Source organism: Lampetra planeri, chromosome 18 (assembly GCF_965212315.1).
Source record: "Lampetra planeri chromosome 18, kcLamPlan1.2.h2, whole genome shotgun sequence".
NCBI lineage: Eukaryota > Metazoa > Chordata > Hyperoartia > Petromyzontiformes > Petromyzontidae > Lampetra > Lampetra planeri.
The window spans coordinates 1,868,065-1,887,835 of record NC_136124.1 but is presented as its reverse complement, the minus strand read 5'-3'; the positions used below and the strand labels follow the sequence as shown (position 1 = coordinate 1,887,835).

Here is a 19,771-nt window from a genome sequence, read left to right as displayed (position 1 = left end):
GGCAGGCAAGTTTTAGTGTATAAACATGATGCAAATCTTACCCGTGATTTTTTATGTCTGTATGTATGTATGCAACCATGCATCTGCATGTGGTTAAATTATGCATCTACTTTATAGGGTAAAAACTGAAGAAAAACTAGCTTTCACTTTATAAGCCAGGATTAAAAAGTCACTACTGTGAGCTTTACTCCAAGCTGATCTAACCTTTCTGGAATTACATCGAGATCTATACTGGGCAATCTTAATCTACAAAGTTCCTCAACCAAAATAATCTCAGGATTTTTAATTGACATTCTCTAACTGTTAAAACTTCCAAGAAACCAGAAACGGACCTCCGATTTCCTGTAGACCATTCCTAGATCGAGAAAGCAGACTAGTTCCAGGGCCTTCCCCTTGCGCAGAACCCACATTTTGGAATGTCCTCATAGCCAATATTATTATTCCAAATTTACATTTGCTAGCATGTGTGTTAAGGCCACGCTGCAGGACTACCGCTGTCACAATTGCAAATACTATAACGAACATCCATTACAGCTGAGACTATGGTCTATTCACATGTCCGTGACATGATTTTTTTTTATAGGGTTCTCATTTTATTTTAAACAGTTTATGCTTCAGCCTGTTTGCAGATTGAAGTGGCATGTTTATTATAAGTTATTTAGTTTTGCCCCTTGTTAGTTTATACATTTTCACATTCCCATTCTGCAATGTTCTGTAACTGCCAACACTGCTGGCAGTCTTGGGTTGGTCGTCCTTATAAGAGGAATGTTTAACTCAATGGGCCTGTATCAGTTGGAATAAAATCTAAGTTTGATGCGAAATCATTAACGGACACAATTTGTTTATGAAACTGACAGATAAATTAGCACGCGTTACCACTCGGGGATAGGACTAGCCATAAAGTGTACACTGCTCCCTAAAAAAAAAAGTGATGGATATATTCTGGTAAAGTGGAGCACAGAACACATCGTAAACCATGTGCCCTCACTTGTAATCATATCCAAATATAATAATAGTTAATTACATGCATCAATGTTCATCATGGATGAAAAGTGCAGGCATTTTAAACCTTTTCTGAACAATAGCAAAACATTTCATCTAGGAAATGGCAATTGTATAGACAAAGGCACACATTTCCTCCTTTGGGATAATTGTTCAAACGTTAAGGGAAGTTACACAGGGATTTGTCGACATTATTATGGATTAAATAACCAAACTATTCTGTTTGAAGACTAAAAATCAGGTTTTAAATAATTTAACTGAGGGGTCTACCAACTGGGGATTAGAACAGCAGCTGCCACAAATGCCAAGTCAGACCATGGCATACGGCTGGGTAAACACTTATACTGGCTCTGGGGTTCTTACAAGCAGCAACCAATCTAATTCAGCAAAGCTATATTCTCACAGCCAGGCTCATGGTACCCACATATCAATTCCCCAATGGACTCCCAATAATGGCCACTCTTTCAGTTAATCCTCACTTGGACTTGCTGTAATATGTCACAATTACAGCTGTGGCATTGTACTTAAGGAGATTTAGTTCATAGTTATAAAAAAAAAACTGTAGCGTATATTGTGTTTTCAATCACAAGAGAAAAATATATAAAATATGCACACACAAAAAGGAGTAATTATTCCACACCCACGAAGTTGGGACTGACTCACAGATTTAAGCCTCTTGACGGCATCCTCGCACACGTGCATGCCCCTGGATTCATCCACCTCCACTGCTCCAAGGTACTGCACCAGGAGACGCGCACACACACACACGGTGATACCGAGGCAAATCTCACTCGTGTGGAAAAAGGCAAACAGCCGGAAGATGTGGCTCTGTGCCCATGCAGTGCGCGCACCCCACGAGCAATGGATTAAAATGATGGAATGGAATTTATAATTGTTCTTTTATTTTGCATTGCTGCAATTTCACTGCAACCTTTAAAAGAGCAAGTAACAGGAATTGTACCATTTCTTCAGAGTATCGCATTCATTTAACATATCTGAAAGCAGCATTATAAAGGTTTTTTGTATTGTAATTCGAATCATATTTATGTTTTCCCCCCTTACAATAATAAAAGAAACCAATGAAATTAATTAAACAAAAGTTGAATCAAATATTAAAGGCACACCCTGGAAAAACAAGTTGAACATACAAGCAGTCCATCTGTCCTTTTGAAATAAGAATTAAGTGCTAAAAATGCATCACCCTCTACCAAGCAGTTATGACAATTGACTGTATTTCGAGTCCACAGCATCCATTTCGAGTTTCCTGGGTTATTTTCCCATCCGCTTTGTCTTGACCTCACTCCCAGAAAAGCTAACAATAAAAACCATAATTTATTTTGGCCTCTGTCCATCACAGTCATAAACATTATTGTTCTTCAGACCTATAGGTGAACCTTAAACATTGGATATACCCATAACTCAGGTCAATTAGGGCACTGGTAGCCAAATGTCAAAAACACTGAGACACAAAGCTGGAAACTTTTCTAGGACAAAAAAAAATAATATGTGCAGAAGATTAACTCTTTTTCCCTAAAGAGAAACAGTGGTCATGTAAAAGCACACGATATATGTATGTTCAACTTGTTTCGCACTGTACACAGCCAACCGTGTTAATCGGAGGTGCGGGGAGATGTCTGCTTTGTTTCTTTGGATCTGACGAATGTAATTCACCTTGACGGGGAAACTGCATTGACCATGGCGCACTGCCTCCTCGTCAGTCTGCCACTGGTGGGGCCGGCTGGATTCTGGGACACCTTTTTCCTTCTTTCTCCGAAAACTCTGGCGCAGTCTGTTCATCATCTTGGGCGAAGGCTGAGAACGCTCCTTGATGTCTTTGTTTTCTTAAAGGAGAAAAAACATCACAACAAATAATTGGGAACGTCGTTCAGTACATATACAACATTTGTGAGACAATTTTACAAGCTGTCATTTTCAAATCAAAGACCTAAAGCTTCTGTCATAAATTGGACTGATAGTTGCAAGGTACACGTGCATTAGTTACATTCTCTCAAATGTTCGAGGACAGTTAACAATCAGCAAGGGAAGACCTGAAGGTTCAATGTTCAAAGGTTTCAATGCCACAAAACGCAATCGACTATCAAATGTTAACCTTTCATTGTATCAGTGCACAAAATGCGATATATTGAGCAGCATTCTTCCATTTGATTCTATGAAAGCACAGCTATGCACAGATTAACAACAATGGATGCACACTTTCTAAACTGATCTGTAGGAACCGATTAAATAATGTTGCATGTACTTTCACATCAAACGGGAGCATTATTGACCAAACTTAAAGCATACAAATATTCCAGTAACTGCCTTGTACCAGGTAGGTTGGAAATACGACGCTGGAAAAGTGTTCCATTGATGGACCTGGCATTGTAAGTCACTTGCTTTGAACAAAGATGATTAGGATGTCTAGTCCTTAAAATATTTAGTTATTTTTAGTTCATATATAAAAAAAATCTGTATTCTGAACATTTAATACACCATGGTACTTTCTGAATTGTGTCTTTGCTTAAATGGTATATACAAGTACTAATGCCATGTGACAGGCAACGCTTGCTGAAGTAAAAAAAGGTTACTGTGACATTAACTTTTGTTCATTTGGTAATGGCTTAGAAGAGACCCTTAGTCTCTGCACTTCTGGTACAAGACATTATATACACGTAATTTTATAGCTGTGCATGTGTACCCCATAACGCTCACTCAACATTCTCAATATTGCATCGCAACCACATATGAAAAATATACATTTGTGCAAATATACATTTTACATTTTAGCAGTTAACACTAAAATTAGGCCATATCTCAAAGAGCCGCATAGTTTTGAAAAATATAAAAAGCAAAAAACAAACTATCTTATTCCAAAGCGATCAAATTGTTAAGTATTCCTCTGCTGATTGTTCATTCACCCTCCATATTAGCGACCTGTCAGTGACGCTGTTTATAGTCTTTCCCCATTCCCACACAGGAAATGAACACGACATTCAGACTTGCCACCCACGCATCTCCCCAGAAACCAATCTCTCTCGCCATTAAAGGCACACTTGCCGATACATTCTTTTTTTGCCCATTGAACTACGCCAATTAAAGTTACAACAAAGGCAATGTGCAAATGCAAAATAACAATCTAAACATAATTTATGTTAAGTTTAGGGAATAAAATAAATTAACCAGATAAAATAATAAACAAAGTAGATGGATTTTTTTTAATACTGCTCTTTAAATGGTCTTGAAGACATGCAATTTTTTTGAACCGGTGGAGCAGTGGTTAGCAACTTAGGATACTGCACTATGAACCCAATAACCCAATTAAGATTCATTGCCATGGCGAACATCAGTGGCAAGTGAAAACAGAACCAGTCCTTGGCCTTCCCTCTTCATCAAGTGACATTAACAAGCATGGTGAGGTATGATTCAAATACCAATCATTGACATGGAATAGCAAGATATTTATCCAGAAGTTAATTAACAATGGGCAATACATTGCAACATTACATAATATTTTAACTTGGTATAGCATTATTGGTTTAGATTAATTGTTTAATATCAACTCAAAACTATACAAGCAATACATCTGCATGACTACAGTATACAGTTACACACCAACAATAACATTATACACAGCTGAAAAAAGCTGATCACGGAAAACCAGCATGTATTTTCATATGTAGGACACATTTTATGACCGTACTAATAATTACTCCACGTCAAATTATTAAAATATTTGAAAGCTGTGCTGCTTTAGCAGGCTGTAAAGCAAAATACATCACAAGGAAAAAAAATAATTGTGGCTAGAAAAAAGATGTACTTTGAACACTAAACATTGTTAAAAAAAAAGTTCCAATAACCTGTACTCTGTCATACCGAAATATATGACAACAGTTAAGATAATTGAGTCAGGCTGATAGCCACGTGGAGGAAGGTGGAAGATAAACTGAAGACTTGCAACACCCAATGACGTACAGGACATTGCATTAGGTGTTGCACGGGACTATGGAACATTCATACTGGTCGCGAAAGCCGACGTGTTAAACTGACTATGGAACACGTGGTAAAATAATAATCTAAAATTGTTGGGATTAAATGGATAGATGATTTCCATGTCATTTCAATCACCAAGAATGAACCCAATCTCATTAGATCTCAGACACTAAACTAAGTTGAATCCGAATATTGGTGGGGGATAGGACCGACTCCCAACCGGATTGTGCAGATGATGTAGCCTTGCGAGCTGGAATTATTTATGTTTTATTCCTAGCACTGGAGACCATGCATAATTAAACCCTCCCACCATTTAGCCTCAAAATATACCGGGCTAAAACCAAAAAACAGACCACTTGTGAGCAACCCACTCGACTTGACCGAAGTGCAAAGAGCAGGCAAAATGTTGAAGCAGTAAAGTCGTTCACTTATCTCGGTTATATTTTGCAACATGGCGTACTTTGAGTGGCAAATGTGCCAGAAAGGTGCAACATGTTCAAGCAAATATAACATTGACTTGACAACATACTCGAAGCGAGGCAGAATTTAAGAGGTGAATCTGAATTACTTGCGAGTGTATGAAACAGCTCGACAGATACACCTGGTGCTCCTCCATTACCACAGCAACAAAGAGCCGCCTCCACAATGTGAACCATCGTTCCCGTACCACTGTATGGCTCAGAGACGTGGCTGACGACAGCGTCACCGAGCCACAAGTTGGACAGCCTTCGACCAGTGGTGCACCTTGAACGGATATTCCGCATTCACTTCGGCGCTCACGAATGTCGATGTCCACCCTCACACTGGATGCCCATCAGTCTCTGATAGTTGTACCCAGAAGACTTTGGTTCTCCGGATACGTTGCTTGAGCGGACGCCTCAGCTGATCACAACAGAGCCCTGTGCAGAATCATTGCCACACCACCACGGGATTTGAGACGACCCCAAGGCAGGCTACGGATGACGTAGACGCGCACAATCGAGAATGACATTCACCACCATGGGGCAGGATAGGATCGCCTGGCAATGTCTCGTGGGGACCACTATGCCCCGAGGGCTTTGCGCCTGATGATGGTGATCACAATGCATGCCAGGTTGTCATACGTGGGCGGCTATGTCGTGGACAGCAGAGGCCAATGCAGTAAAATCCGTTGTCATAATCTATGCTCTCATGTCTATGCTTCCCATCTTCACCAATCTGCACTGATCAGTGTGGTCTAACATTCCCCACAACCTGCTCAACACGAAAAGATCCTCGTCAATCAATGTATTGAAAAAGGGGCTGGACACGGACATTGGTGGTTTTCAGTTGAGTGACGGCGCAGTGGTTAGCGCACCTCCGATTAGCACGGCTGGCTACGTACGGTGTAAAACAAGTTCAACATACATACATAGCGCACTACTGTGAAGCAGTGAACTAGGTTGATTCTAGGCCATGGACAACATCAGTGGTGAATCAGTTCTGGGCCTCGCCCTTCACCAACCCGGCCTGACAAGCCTTTTCAAGTACAAACTCCGATGGCTGACAGTGTATGGGGAAGGCCTTTATCCAGCAGTGGACTGCCAAACGGCTATAGAACATGTTTACAGGTGGTTCCAAATGTACAACTTAGCACAGCCTCTTACACAACGAGTAATTTAATTTATGCAATACACAAGCCTAAACATTTGTATCTAAACACACATACAGGCAGGTTAGTTTCATAATTAGTGCAATGGGCATTGTAAAAGATGAGACCTTTGCACAGATCCTTCCAACGTAACAAGTAATGCACTGTCAATACTCAGGACTCCACAATCTTAACCGCTGTAAATACCACCATTATGAGTCACTTGGCATCTGCTGCACGTTGCGAAATGTTTCTCCACGATTTCTTCTTTTTCTAGACCATTATTTGCACAAGGCCATGTATGGGTTTAACGTAAAATTGAGCACTTTTTTGTTCAATCCTAAGATTAGTAGAACCAGGAAAATAATATAGGGACAGAATAATACATCTTGCAGTATTTGTAAAGTATGACCACAATGGTTTGTATACCATCAAGGAAAAAAAATATTGCTTTCATATTTAAAACGTCCACAAAACCCCCAAAATATGCAAACTAAAAAAACACATTCCTGCGGAGAAAGCTGATAGGAACGTTGGGTTGCTCGGTCAATGGCCAGAGTCAACGGCGGCGTGGTGTATTCCGCAAATACGCCCGACTTTGAGGGCGGGCACAAGCCGGCGTGAGTAGGTTAAACGTTGAGTTTTATAAGGGCACCACGGGGTGACCAGCCCCTCCCCACCCAGCCCCACCCCTCCCACCCCCCACCCAGCCCCTCCCCACCCCCACCCCCTCCCCACCCAGCCCCTCCCCACCCAGCCCCTCCCCACCCAGCCCCTCCCTGCACGACGGACACAATAATCCCCTGTGGGCTGGTGTAACCAGGAGGTTCCTAACAGTATAAAGAAGCGTTATTGCACAACAGTAGTTAAGATACAGAAAGTACAATACATTGATAGGGTACTGTAGTTGTACAAGAGGTGTCATTAAAACATCTGTACATAAGAGGGCACTTTGCACTGTACCTTGAAGTCCGAACTATAGCTTCTTTACAAGCTGGTAGTGTTTGGTTTTGGAAAAGATCACCTATTATATAAGACTGACACGTGATTACTTAATTCTGGGAAAGGCGTCTGGCACATACATAAAGTCTGCAAGCTAGAAAATGGAGCAGGATTTAATGTTGTACCCCAACACATTACTTCTGGGGCATGAAAAGGGGACCGATCCAGAAAGGACAGTTAAAGAAAGAATTAACATACCTCAATACTGCCCCATGGGCTGATGATGTGGGGGGGGGTGCACTTTAAAGTGATCTCAAGCTGTGACTTGAACAAAACCCGTTATATTCTAATGATTGACACAACAACAATAGCACAGTAGCGTAAAGTTTCAAAGCAGGTATCATCACTACAGCAAAGCCTGGAGGCTACTCTTACTTGTAGATAGTGGTGTAGCAGAATTGTGGAACAAAAAAATTCCCCCCCCCCCACCCCGTTTAACAACATTTTTTTGTAATCTGGAGACATTAAACGAACAGAACAGGCATTCAAATCTTACCTTTCAAGGTACTTAATCCTGTGGTAATCCGTGAATCGTTGGCCACGGACAAAACTTAGAAAACAATGTACGCCACTGTGACAGGGCCCGACATTTCTGAAACTGCCTTTTTGTAGGCTCCCTGTGAGAAGCAGCTGGGTTCTTCCGTGAAGACTGTGCACAAAGTCAAACCGAGTCGTGGTCAATTTCCTCTTCTCGATCCAGATTGTTTACTTTTCCCCACCTATATATTGTATCTAGTGGGAAAGTTTCTTCCTTTTCAACCACAGAGCAAGGTGACACACGGGCATTGTGTTGTTACTGCGCGTTCATTCCCACCCTTTCCGTCAGCCCCAGCTCAAAGACCCTCCTCCTCCCCCCTCTCTCTACAGTCGTTCGCCCTTCGCAGGGAAGCCTTCTTGCCCCCAGTAAAAAGTGATTCGGCTATTGAATTCAGATAATTTGTGGCATGCAACGCTGGACATGTGTTATCCGAAGCACAACACTAATCAAGACATCGGCTAAGTGTTTGTAAAACACACTCGATGACATACAAAGCCAATACAGTGTAAAATAAATCACATTTAACCAACATTATCAATTATGCTGTTGGAAAACCTACCTCCTGAATTATGTGCGAGGTTTAGTTTTCGGATATCCACACAATTCCTATACATTTTCACTCCTCGTACAATGCAAGATATCCCCAAAAAAACAATTCAGAGCGCTGTGATGCGCCGTACTGTTGTTTAATGCTCGCATTCCTGTGGAAGCTGAGCGAATTCCCAAACAGTTCTGCAGAGCTGAATGGTTTGTTTATAGGAGACTCGTGTAATTAGTAAGCTGGGGAGAATTGCGAGCCTGTGCAGCAGCAGCAGCAATAAGACGCCGGGGCGTTCCAGCAAGAGCCGGCAAACTCGGCACAAGCAGGAAACCTCTCGAAAGCAGCCCCGGACTCGAAATGCTCAATAAATCGTGCACGTATCTTTAACAATAATAACCCTACCACACTTATGTGGAGAAAGCATGCATGATCGCGTGAGAGCGCTACAAATCTCGGGAGGTTATAGACTGCATTCAAAAGTGGCTTTGAAACCGTCATATAGTCAGTAATGCTCAAACGAACTGTACTTAATGTGCTTTCTTTACTATTTGTTGGTCCAAACGCTATGTACACACAGGAAGTCATTAATGGCATTAGTGTCAAGTATGATTAATGGACACTAATGAGAAAATCGCTTACTTTTAAACATTAATACAAAGCGAATTTCACAGCGGATGTGTGGCTTGGTGGTTAGTGCATTTGGATCTGGGTTCACAGCTGTTCTTTTAAAGCCCAACCGGAACACACCTTTGACAACATTGCCGTGACATCTAAACTCACCACACCAATATAATGCAGTCAGTTCAAAGGAAATGACATGTTATTTATTTTAAAATTGCTCAAACTGCAAGTACTGATATTATGCATAGAGGCCAATTCATGAAGATGGTAAATTGTTCACATCACTTACGGAAAACATTCTACAATTACTCTTAGGTGCAACGTTTGTACATTAAAAGGGTATATCACTTCATTTTGCTGGCTTTTTTTCTTTCATGGAACCAAATGCATCCAATATTCTGTCCATTGTACGCATGCCAAATTGAGCACTAAGGTTACCACACAAAGCATCAGACCATTGCGCTCCCTACTGAATGGACATAAATCGGCCCGAAACATGTGCTGTTAGATGGACAAGGTTAGTCAACACAATTCTTTAACATATAAAAGCTTTCACCAGAGGCTCGTTTAACTTGCACAGCACGCCTTGCACCTTCTCTCGCAGCATTAACACATCCACGTGGAAGCTGCATCGGTGTCCACAATTCAGCGAGACAAGCGATAATATCGTTGAGGGCATTTGCTCGACGACAGGTTTCACAACCATAAGAGTTTGATGCATATCACGTAAAATATTGCATTTATTTTTATGCATCTTGATATCCATGCATACGTGTACTGGATGCATGCGTATAAGATAATATTACCGAGGTCGAATAGTCTATGTCGAAAATAGTCCACATGTATATAGTCTAAAAAAAGATCGCAGCACTGACATTTTGATGGCAACACGGAGAAAACACCTGCTGGTTAATAATACATTTTCTGAGGCGCAGATTGTATTTTTCATGATAACCATACGCACAGAATGAAATCCATAGAAATGTGGAGATAGAATAATCGCCATGACAGGCAATTGGCAATTCTCGAAGAGCCACACAGTATGGATGGAACTTCAAAGCACCACAGGTCTAACAACCATATAATACACGAATGTAAACAGGACTGATATTTCGATTTAAAGCTTTCGTGACTGCAGGGATTCATCTTCTTGGTTCTTTCGGTAAAGTCCCTTCTACGTGACTTTACCGAAAGAACCAAGAAGAGGACTGATATTACCTACTACAATATAATCACCCAGAAATGTCTGTCCGTCCCGCGCGTGACGTCACGCCACATGAGGCCCACCCCCCCCCCTCATTAATATTCATGAGTGGGTGGATTTTTACACGAACGCAGGTCGAGCTGAATTAAATAATTGATTTCACAAAGTCGTTTCAAATATGACGTTTCTTTACAGAAAGTGACGGTAAAAAATAAATATACGCAGCACAGTGCTACATACGTGCGTGACGTCACTGAAAAAGAGCCACCCCCCTTCATTAATATTCATGCCCGCGTGGAAATTTACACGAACGCACAAGGTCACGCACTCCACATGCCGCACCCCTCCACAATAACCATGAGGGGTGACGTCACTCTACATGCCGCACCCCTCCCCAATAACCATTAGCGGGTGACGTCACTCCACATGGGGCAACCCCCCCCCCTTCATTATTAATCATGAGCTGAACAATTTTTCTATAGAATATTTCAGATTTACTGCAATCTACACCCGTCCTTGGACGAGCAAAAAAGCTAGTCCTTTATATATGGAGTGGAATCGTTATGTCGCTTTAGGCTCAATTACTAAACGAGGAAAAACCATGCATATGCATAAATTATGTTTTCCAACATGTCTTTGTCTTCCGAGGTATTTAATACTAGCTATAACAATGCTACAGCCTAAGCCATACGAGATGACGTCACGCATTATGACTTCATCTGGAGCGAAGGCGTACGCGTGTCACACGTAATGACGTTACTACCTTGGCCGGCAAGGCATATATTTTTAGATTAACACTTAGGCTTTCGCAACCAATGTTATCCATAATAAACGTTTTTTTGGGATAGATTGCATAAATATAAATGTGTTGTTTAACCCGCCACCATCCGACACAGCCAATTAGCAAGGTTTGTTACGAGCGCTAAATATTTTAGCACTGGTTTTTAATGTCTGGTTTTGAGCAACTCTAATTAAATTGACTGGTTTACACATTTGTATACGAACATTTCCTTTATGTTCGATTATCTTTACAAGTTACAGAAACAGACGGACCAGAGCTAATGCATTAAACACCTTGCAACCTAACACGTAGGCTTTCGCGACCAATATCATCCATAAGAGGTTTTTGGGTTAGATCGCGTAAATATATTAATGTGTCGTTAAAACCTGCCACCACCCGACACAGCCAACTAGTAAGGGTTGTCATGTAAACAGAACGTGCAAATTCGTCACGTGTTGGAGAGCCAAGCCACAACATTTACAAACTGAGTACGACGTTTCGCCAGTAATTACAACTAGCTTCATCAGGCGACAGCCTGATTAAGGTTAATCCCATGCGACAGCCTGATGAAGCTAGTTGTAATCACTGGCGAAACGTCGCACTCAGTTTGTAAATGTTGTGGCTTGGCTCTCCAACACACCGGTGTGCTGTACTAGTGACAAATTGGCATGTTCTGTTTACATGACAACCCTTACTAGTTGGCTGTGTCGGGTGGCGGCGGGTTTTAACGACACATTTATATATTTACGCAATCTAACCCAAAAACCTCCATTGTGGACCTTGCAACCTGTTGGAATGGATTATAAAGGTGCTTCAAAGACCTCTGCTGCGCTTTAAAAGACTCCTATTGCTCGCAATTATTTTATGGATAAGAGTCATCGCGTGGCAAATTAATCTCATGGATGGAAGTAAAATCAAGGTTAATCCCATGGATAATAGGATCCACAGGTAATATACATGAGGAATTCTCCTGTAGATCAAAAAACTAAGTTGACTTTATACTTTACTTGAAATTAATCCAGTGTTGTTTTATTTAGAGTTATCTCCATGAATAATGCATTATATTCCCAGCTCAATTTGTCAATAAATAATACGATCATATTGTAAATACTCGCATATACACTTGGCATACCAATTAAGTTGTATAGTTCAAGGGCATTTTCTAGATTATTCTGGCCAAGCATGACTTCCCACTTTCTTTGGCGGAATTAAAGTGCTGTTAAAAAAATAATTAAAACATGAATGCTCTAGTTTATGTGCCTTTATACCTGCACAGGCATGTGTCTCATATGTCACTGCACTTGAGTTCCACACTTGTATTTTTGAAGCTGGGTGCAAGTCAGCATTTTGAGCAAGATATTTACCTGTACAACACTCGCCTTTCCAAATGTTTTGGGATATACTGAAACAATAGCAATTTTACATCAATTCCGTTTACTGACAAATCATGACTGTGTGCAAGAGAAAAACAAACACAATGATTTGTCTTCATGCAAAAGGAGCCGCCTAATCATCATCAGTCTTGAACTATCCACATTGTTTTATTGACCAACCAAGCCATTGCGATCTATCCCAGTATTTTAATGCAACAACCCAACTCCTGCACACAAATATATTTCTCCATCTCCAAGGTGGACATCTTGTGTTCTCTCCTTCGGCTCACTCCATCGTTAGCCTCAACCACAGGCACAGCCCACAATTCATAACAGTCAATATGAGTCCCCTTGTGTATGTGCTCTTGTGTATGTCACCCTGTCTCAGAATAATTTCAAGAATGAACCTCACCATGCTTCTTTGTGCACTTTTCACCTTTTAATTCTACTCTGCCAATGGTCATGTTTCTGATCATGTGTTAACACAGGCCGTACACACTGCTTAAAATCGCTCTTCTTTTGGAAATGGTGTGTTATTTTTCATCACACTGTACATTTGGCTGTGACTAAAGGTGCATCTGGATCAAAATGATACAACAGGCATCTGAAAACAGGTTGGACTCCTTTTGGAAAATTTTACTCACAAATGAAAAGCAAGAGTGGAATGATCCAAATTATCTATTTATTATACACTATTTCAATGGATTAAACTGTTGACTATCAGTGTTTGCTATCCTTTTGCAAGAGTATGGTAACAATTAAAACTTTGTCCGAGCCTTAAATAGTCGACAGCCTATTCCACTCTTTCCACTCCCCTAAGCGAGAAAACAAGATTTTTACATTGCAAATACAGATTTTATGGAGTTTACAAGACATTTAAAAATGTTTACATGTTTTCTAAATTGAAAACTCGGAGCAAACTGCCCTGCTGGTACAAGTAGGTATGGCCTATAAAAGCTTTATATGAACTAGTTATGTACCTTTACTCAGTGGAAAAACTAAAATAAGTTGGTAATATCTGACAACAGAGTACACATCTATTTTGTTTACCACATACATGAAATGTACTACGTATTAGTTTAACGATTCATCCAAAACTCACAAACTGAAATGCTCTTAATCAGTGGCTCGTCACGGCTCATAAAGTTGGAACTTGAATGCTTCTTTCTGCAAATTCCACTCCAGCGACTTCCACAGCTGCGGTTGGCATAGGTCCATGTTGACAACCATCATGCCGAACCATTGTATGCACGACTGGCAACCAACACTCGTCCACACTGCGAGTAGATTGCTTAACAAACGTTATTAACTTGGCCTCTGGCTGACATTTAGCCAAACTCAAGGCAAACAGCAAGCATTAAAGTCGCCAAAAACGTCTCCAAAGCCCAGATGAGCAAACACTTCATACAACTGCATATTACACCCGTACAGTGCGGTCCTGGGTTTCTGCCAATGATAGTTTTTTTCTCCCCTGTGGAACTCTTCGAGTAGACGAGTTCCAAATAACGCGTTTCATTAGTTTACACACGTCTCGGCCTTAAGGGAGTTATGCCGAGGGTTTGCCCAAGCCTTGCCCACGCCGTCTCTTTTTGTTTGTGCTGACATGAAATGTAATGTCTTCTATTCTCTGTTAATGTTTAATCTCTCCATGCTTGAGGCCAGTGGTTTCTACATTAACCATCACATGACTGCCACGTGGCCAATATGATTAAGGTCACTGCGAGCTACTATTGCTAAGACAAATTCCATTCCTCAATAGGAACTGCTGCATTTCACCCTACACACCATGCATGGAGGGGTCACGACAATCAAGCTTGCGGAAAGGCGAGCACAAGGAAGTGATTCCAGTACAATAACCCGTGGAAACTGTTGCAAACATTGCAATCATTCCTCCAAGGTAATGCTTTTTTTATTTCCCTTTCACGCACCCCTTCTTCCAAGCAAAACAACCCCATGAGTACTTAAATATCAACTGATAATGATAAAGCTTCGAATCTAGTTGAATAAGAAAGGTTTTTTGGGGGGTTCGATCGCTTAAATAGCAGTGTAGTTAACCACCCTCCACCCAACACAGCCAATTAGTAAGGCACATCACGTTAACAAATCGTGACAAGTAGTTACTACTTCAGCACACCGCTGTGCAGGAGAGGAAACCCACAACACTTACAATGAGTCAGACGTTTCGCTGGTGAACACAACCAGCTTCATCAGGCGAAAGCCTGCGTGCTAAACTGAATACCAATTGAGTTACGCAGTGTACACTGTATATTTCACCACACTCGCACAGCTATGCATCGTGCAGATGAAGCATCGTCTCAAACTGGAGTCGTAGAAAGGATTCCATGCAGTATAAGTCTCGGAATGTAACACCGAAGAACGAAAATGTTCCATCCGGGCCAAGCACATTCGTGTGGATGGGACTGCACAATCAGCTGTTTGCCTGTTAAGTAAAATGTCAAGGAGATAAAACTGTGTCGGGAAGGAGCCCCAATATCATGCAGCAGGATTAGATTTCTCGCAGCAGAGTTTCTAAAACTTCATGACACGTAAATATATATAATGTCACGTCTGGGAAATACTAGTAGATTGATTCAAGGACTAATTTACTCCACAACGAAGGAAAATTGCGATCTCAACAGTGCAATTACTGTAGTTTTAAGTTACATTTGTAGTGTATTCATTAGACCGGCAATTAAATGCCCTGTATCTGTAATTATATATATTGTAGTTTGGGGGTAAAAATATGTTGTCACTAACGGAAAACTAAAATACTTAATTTCAATTAAAAAACAATTTACAATTGTCCCCACAGTCGGATGCAAATTAAATTACCAGAGAATGTGTCAACACAGTACAATCGTAGTCACCATTGTGAACATGTAACTAAGAGGTGACCCCTAATTAATAATTAGTGTCTGTTCGTGCTAATCATGAACAACACTTTCCCTGAACTCGGGATATTATGTATTAACCAGTTTTAAATCATACAATTAATAATTATTAAATTTAAGTGGACAAACAGAACTGTACACCTTTATTGTTGTAAATATTAAAACCGATTTATACTTAATAACATCCTTTACCAATCAACTTCTGTATGGACTTTTATTATTGGAGTCGTTTGACCATACTTCCCCACGTAGGTCAATGCGAGTTGGTTGGTAAAGATCGGTGTTAGCCTTGTGTATATATGACACACACACTGTACGTTTGTCTCAGTTGTTGAACGTACAGATCGACCTTTTAGCTGTAGACATTAATACTCAATACAAAGTAAACATGAGGATATCCAGTTAAACTCGTGTGTGTACATCACGGCATGCGGCGGACACAATGGCCACATTGAGTCAGCATCTTTACAACCGCACAGTTCCGCATTCACCTAACTTACCGTGTACTATTATTAATGACGTGTAATTTAATGTTTTAAACATACCCAGACACAAAAACAATCCACTCGCATCACCCAATTAAATCAGCATCGCCTTCCATCGCTACCCTACGACAAACGCCGCGGACTACATCGAGGTCAGGTGTAGTTATATAAGCGCCGTGATTAAAGTGCGCAAGCGGTGTGTGTGTGCCGCAACCTTTACAACACACAACATGTGTGTGTGTTGTATGTGTTGTGTGTGTTGTGTGAGATTTAAACATTGCCGTGCCACGCTAAAGAACGTGAAGGGGACGAGGGGGGCTGCTACTGGTGGTGGTGGTGGACCCTCATCACCACCGCTCTCTCGCATGTTGCGAACAGCGAATAAAAGTGTCGGCACGCACACAAACAGACCCCTCACGTCGCTGTTTATCACTCAAAGTGTGTGCGTGTGCGTGTTAGTCTGGTTTGTATATGAACAGGAGGTCGACAACGACAGCACTCACAGGTGAGGGCAGGCCTCTGGGTGGGGAGCAGCTCACTCCAGGCCTCAGGCGAACGCCAACGCCGCCGTCTTCCACCAACAACAACATAAACCAAAGCTCGCAGCGAGAGCCACAACTAAAATCTCCACTCAACGTCCTCTGGCGATTGTCGTCGTTGTAGTGAAGAAACCAAATTTTTGTGTAAAAAATAAAACTAAAAAACAAAACAAAACGAGTCGCGGCGGGAGCTGTGGAGGGCTGCTGCCCGTCGCGGGGAGAGAGGAACTGTAGTCGGCATCGCGCCCCCTCGTGTTGCCTTGAGCCGGCGTTGTGTTATTTCATTTTATTACTTCTCCTCATCTCATCTCCACCTCCACTCACACGCCACGCGGTTACGTCGATTTGTGTCGAGGGGGTGGGCGGGAGGAGGTTTTTGTTGTTGTAAACTCCACGAAATCTCAGTGTTTTACGGTGTCGAAAGGTTGTTTTTCTCGCTGAGGGGGGTGGAGAGAGTGTGAGGAGGTTGTCGACCGGTTGAGGCTTGGACGACGTTTTCGTTGTCACGAAAACGTCAGATCTCGATTGTTGCCATACTCGTGAAAAAGTGTAGCAAACATTGATAGTAGACAAAGTTTAAGCCATTGAAAAATTCTAGAATATATATATATATTTTAACTCAGATTATGGAGGATGTTGATCGCAAAAGCCTACGTGTTAAACTAGTTACGTACGTTCACGTTATTACTTTATTTTTTCACTAAACCCATTGGAGGGAACGTGAACCAAGTTGGGGCGGGAGCGGACACGTTGAGTGTTCAAAGTCCATGGAAACCCCTCGGCACGTCCCCTTACGTCATCACGCTGGTTGGCTCTACGTCATCACGCTGGTTGGCCATACGTCACCACGCTGGTTGCCCGTACGTCATCACGTTGGTTGCCCATACTTCACCACGCTGGTTGGCCATACGTCATCACGTTGGTTGCCCATACTTCACCACGCTGGTTGGCCATACGTCATCACGTTGGTTGCCCATACTTCACCACGCTGGTTGGCCATACGTCATCACGCTGGTTGGCCATACTTCACCACGCTGGTTGTCCATACTTCACCACGCTGGTGGCCGTACGTCATCACGCTGGTTGCCAATACTTCACCACGCTGGTTGCCAATACTTCACCACGCTTCATTCGACAGACCTGTTCTTCACCTGAGGACGGCTGCTTGCGTTGTGGCCGAAACGTCGTGAGAATTATTTTATTATGTTTTATTTTTATTATTTTATTATTTCCATTCTACGTGACTTTACCGAAAGAACCAAGAAGATTCACCACGCTGGTTGGCCATACGTCATCACGCTGGTCTCAGTGAGCGTTTGGTGGGCAGAGACCGGCCATGATGTCACTTTGCCACTGATTGTTAGCCGTGGCTGGAAATCAAACTCAGGGGATACTTTGCAGTATAATTCAAACATGTATCTCACTCAATACCGGGTACATTTACAGGTCCTTGTGGTTGTTTATTTGTGACGGGTTCCCATATATTCAACTACAATTGGCAGGATCCCATCTCCTGGTGGTGCCATCAACCCTTCTGGCCAGGGTATGTGACAGCGTTTGTCAATTTATCTCCAACATCACGTAGCCAACTTCCATTACAACTATGGCCATTATCGCTTTGTCTAGTTTTAAGTCAAGCCTCACAACTTGCCCCCTTACATAAGGAGATTTCAAACACAATGTGTTATTGTAGTAGGTACGTTAAAAGTGATGTTATGGTTTTACATGGTTTGTAGGGACCACGTGAATCCATGAACCTAAGAAGCATGTGCCGAAGGAGTTATACGAAAACATCAATAAATGCATTATTGAACTTCTACTCATCTCTGTTCAAGAGCCCTCAACCAGTGGGAGACACCCCGCAGTGTGGAGGGAAACCTTTTTTCATAGAACTATTACTGACTTCTGATAAAGTAGTATGCGGTTTTTCTCTGGCCACTCTTATCTCCACCGACAGGCAAATGTATTCAAGGAATTTGACATACATTCCAAACAGGACCTTCGCGGGGAAAAATGTTCTTCTAGATACTGTAAATAAAATAAATTTAGTTTTGGAGCATACTATACGATTCATTAGGGTGGTGCAGTGGTTCATGCACTGCACTATGAACCCAGCGAACTGCGTTTGATTCTTGGTCATGGCGAACATAATTGGTGACTGATATGAGAACCACTCTTCGGCCACCACTTCGCTAACCCCCACGGTTTAAAGTCCTTCAGATAGCAGTAGGTTTTCAGAGAGGGAATTGAAAATATCGACACCATTGTAAATATAGTTGACATGGCATGCTTGCTTGCTATCATACTATCATCCTTTTATCATACAGAAAATGAACTTGATATTTTTCTTCGGCCAAGAAATCACGTTAAATGTAGTTTCAACAGTCGAATTGTATCGTATTATCATCTGTATGATTTTAGCTGTTACCACGCTAAGCCTAAGGGCGATTTTTATAGGCACCCGGAAAACTTCCATTGGGGCCAGATGCCCTTGTGCAATAGAATGTGCAGTGCAAGGCACATCATTCACCATAAAAACTGGAGCCAGAGGTTGAATTGTTTCATGATAATATTTTATGGCGGTTGTGTGAGTCCGTAATCGGGTCATCGCCAGCAACGTATTAAAGGGCACAGAGGGCAGCGCTGCTCAGATTGATGGTTTCCCTTGAGCCCTCTTGCCATACTCTCTCAGGATCACATGCCATCTCAAGTTGGCACTCGCACAAGCGATTGGGAGACAAAGTTTGTTCATCTGTCTTGTGTTTCGAGACGGAAGCTCTGAGCCTTCCTAAGTCAAGCTTGGAGAAACATAGACCCTGTGGCTTTGGTTTTAGATTAAACGTACGGGTATAAAATGTCAGCACTGCGAGGAGCAGTATGCTTTGCGCAAATGTGAATCATTCATACTTACCGTTGCCCCCATTTGAGAAATAAATGTTGGCGTTTCACATTGTAGAACACCATGTGCATAGCAGCTCTATGTACCTCCGATTAGCACGGTTGGCTACGTACGGTGCGAAAGAGGTTTAACCTACATACACACGTATTGGTTAAGCCAACGCCTTTACTAAAAGGTCCTCCTGTATACATCTGGTTCACGTACGTGTTAATCATTACCAATAGTCACCACTCAACAATTTTTTCTATTTAAGAAATTGCAGCTTACGTTGGAACTCATTTTATACAGTACATATA

At 41.8% G+C, this 19,771-nt stretch overlaps 1 protein-coding gene across 6 annotated transcripts in view; it reads right to left on the bottom strand.

The window, feature by feature from the left end:
* Positions 1 to 17,075, bottom strand: part of LOC144723473 (protein numb homolog) — a 33,256-nt gene extending 16,181 nt beyond the window's left edge. For 3 of the 6 annotated variants that reach the window (XM_078602257.1, XM_078602263.1, XM_078602259.1), the window contains exons 1-3: positions 16,541 to 17,073; positions 2,674 to 2,843; positions 1,666 to 1,740 (exon numbers count right to left, since the gene is read on the bottom strand). In XM_078602257.1, coding sequence (XP_078458383.1) covers positions 1,666 to 1,740; positions 2,674 to 2,802 — 204 coding nt within the window. In that variant the 5' untranslated portion in view covers positions 2,803 to 2,843; positions 16,541 to 17,073. Of the gene's footprint in view, positions 1 to 1,665; positions 1,741 to 2,673; positions 2,844 to 8,099; positions 8,412 to 16,540 lie in introns of those variants that run through there. The other 3 variants (XM_078602261.1, XM_078602260.1, XM_078602258.1) reach the window with 3 other exon arrangements.
* Positions 17,076 to 19,771: the final 2,696 nt, after the last annotated feature.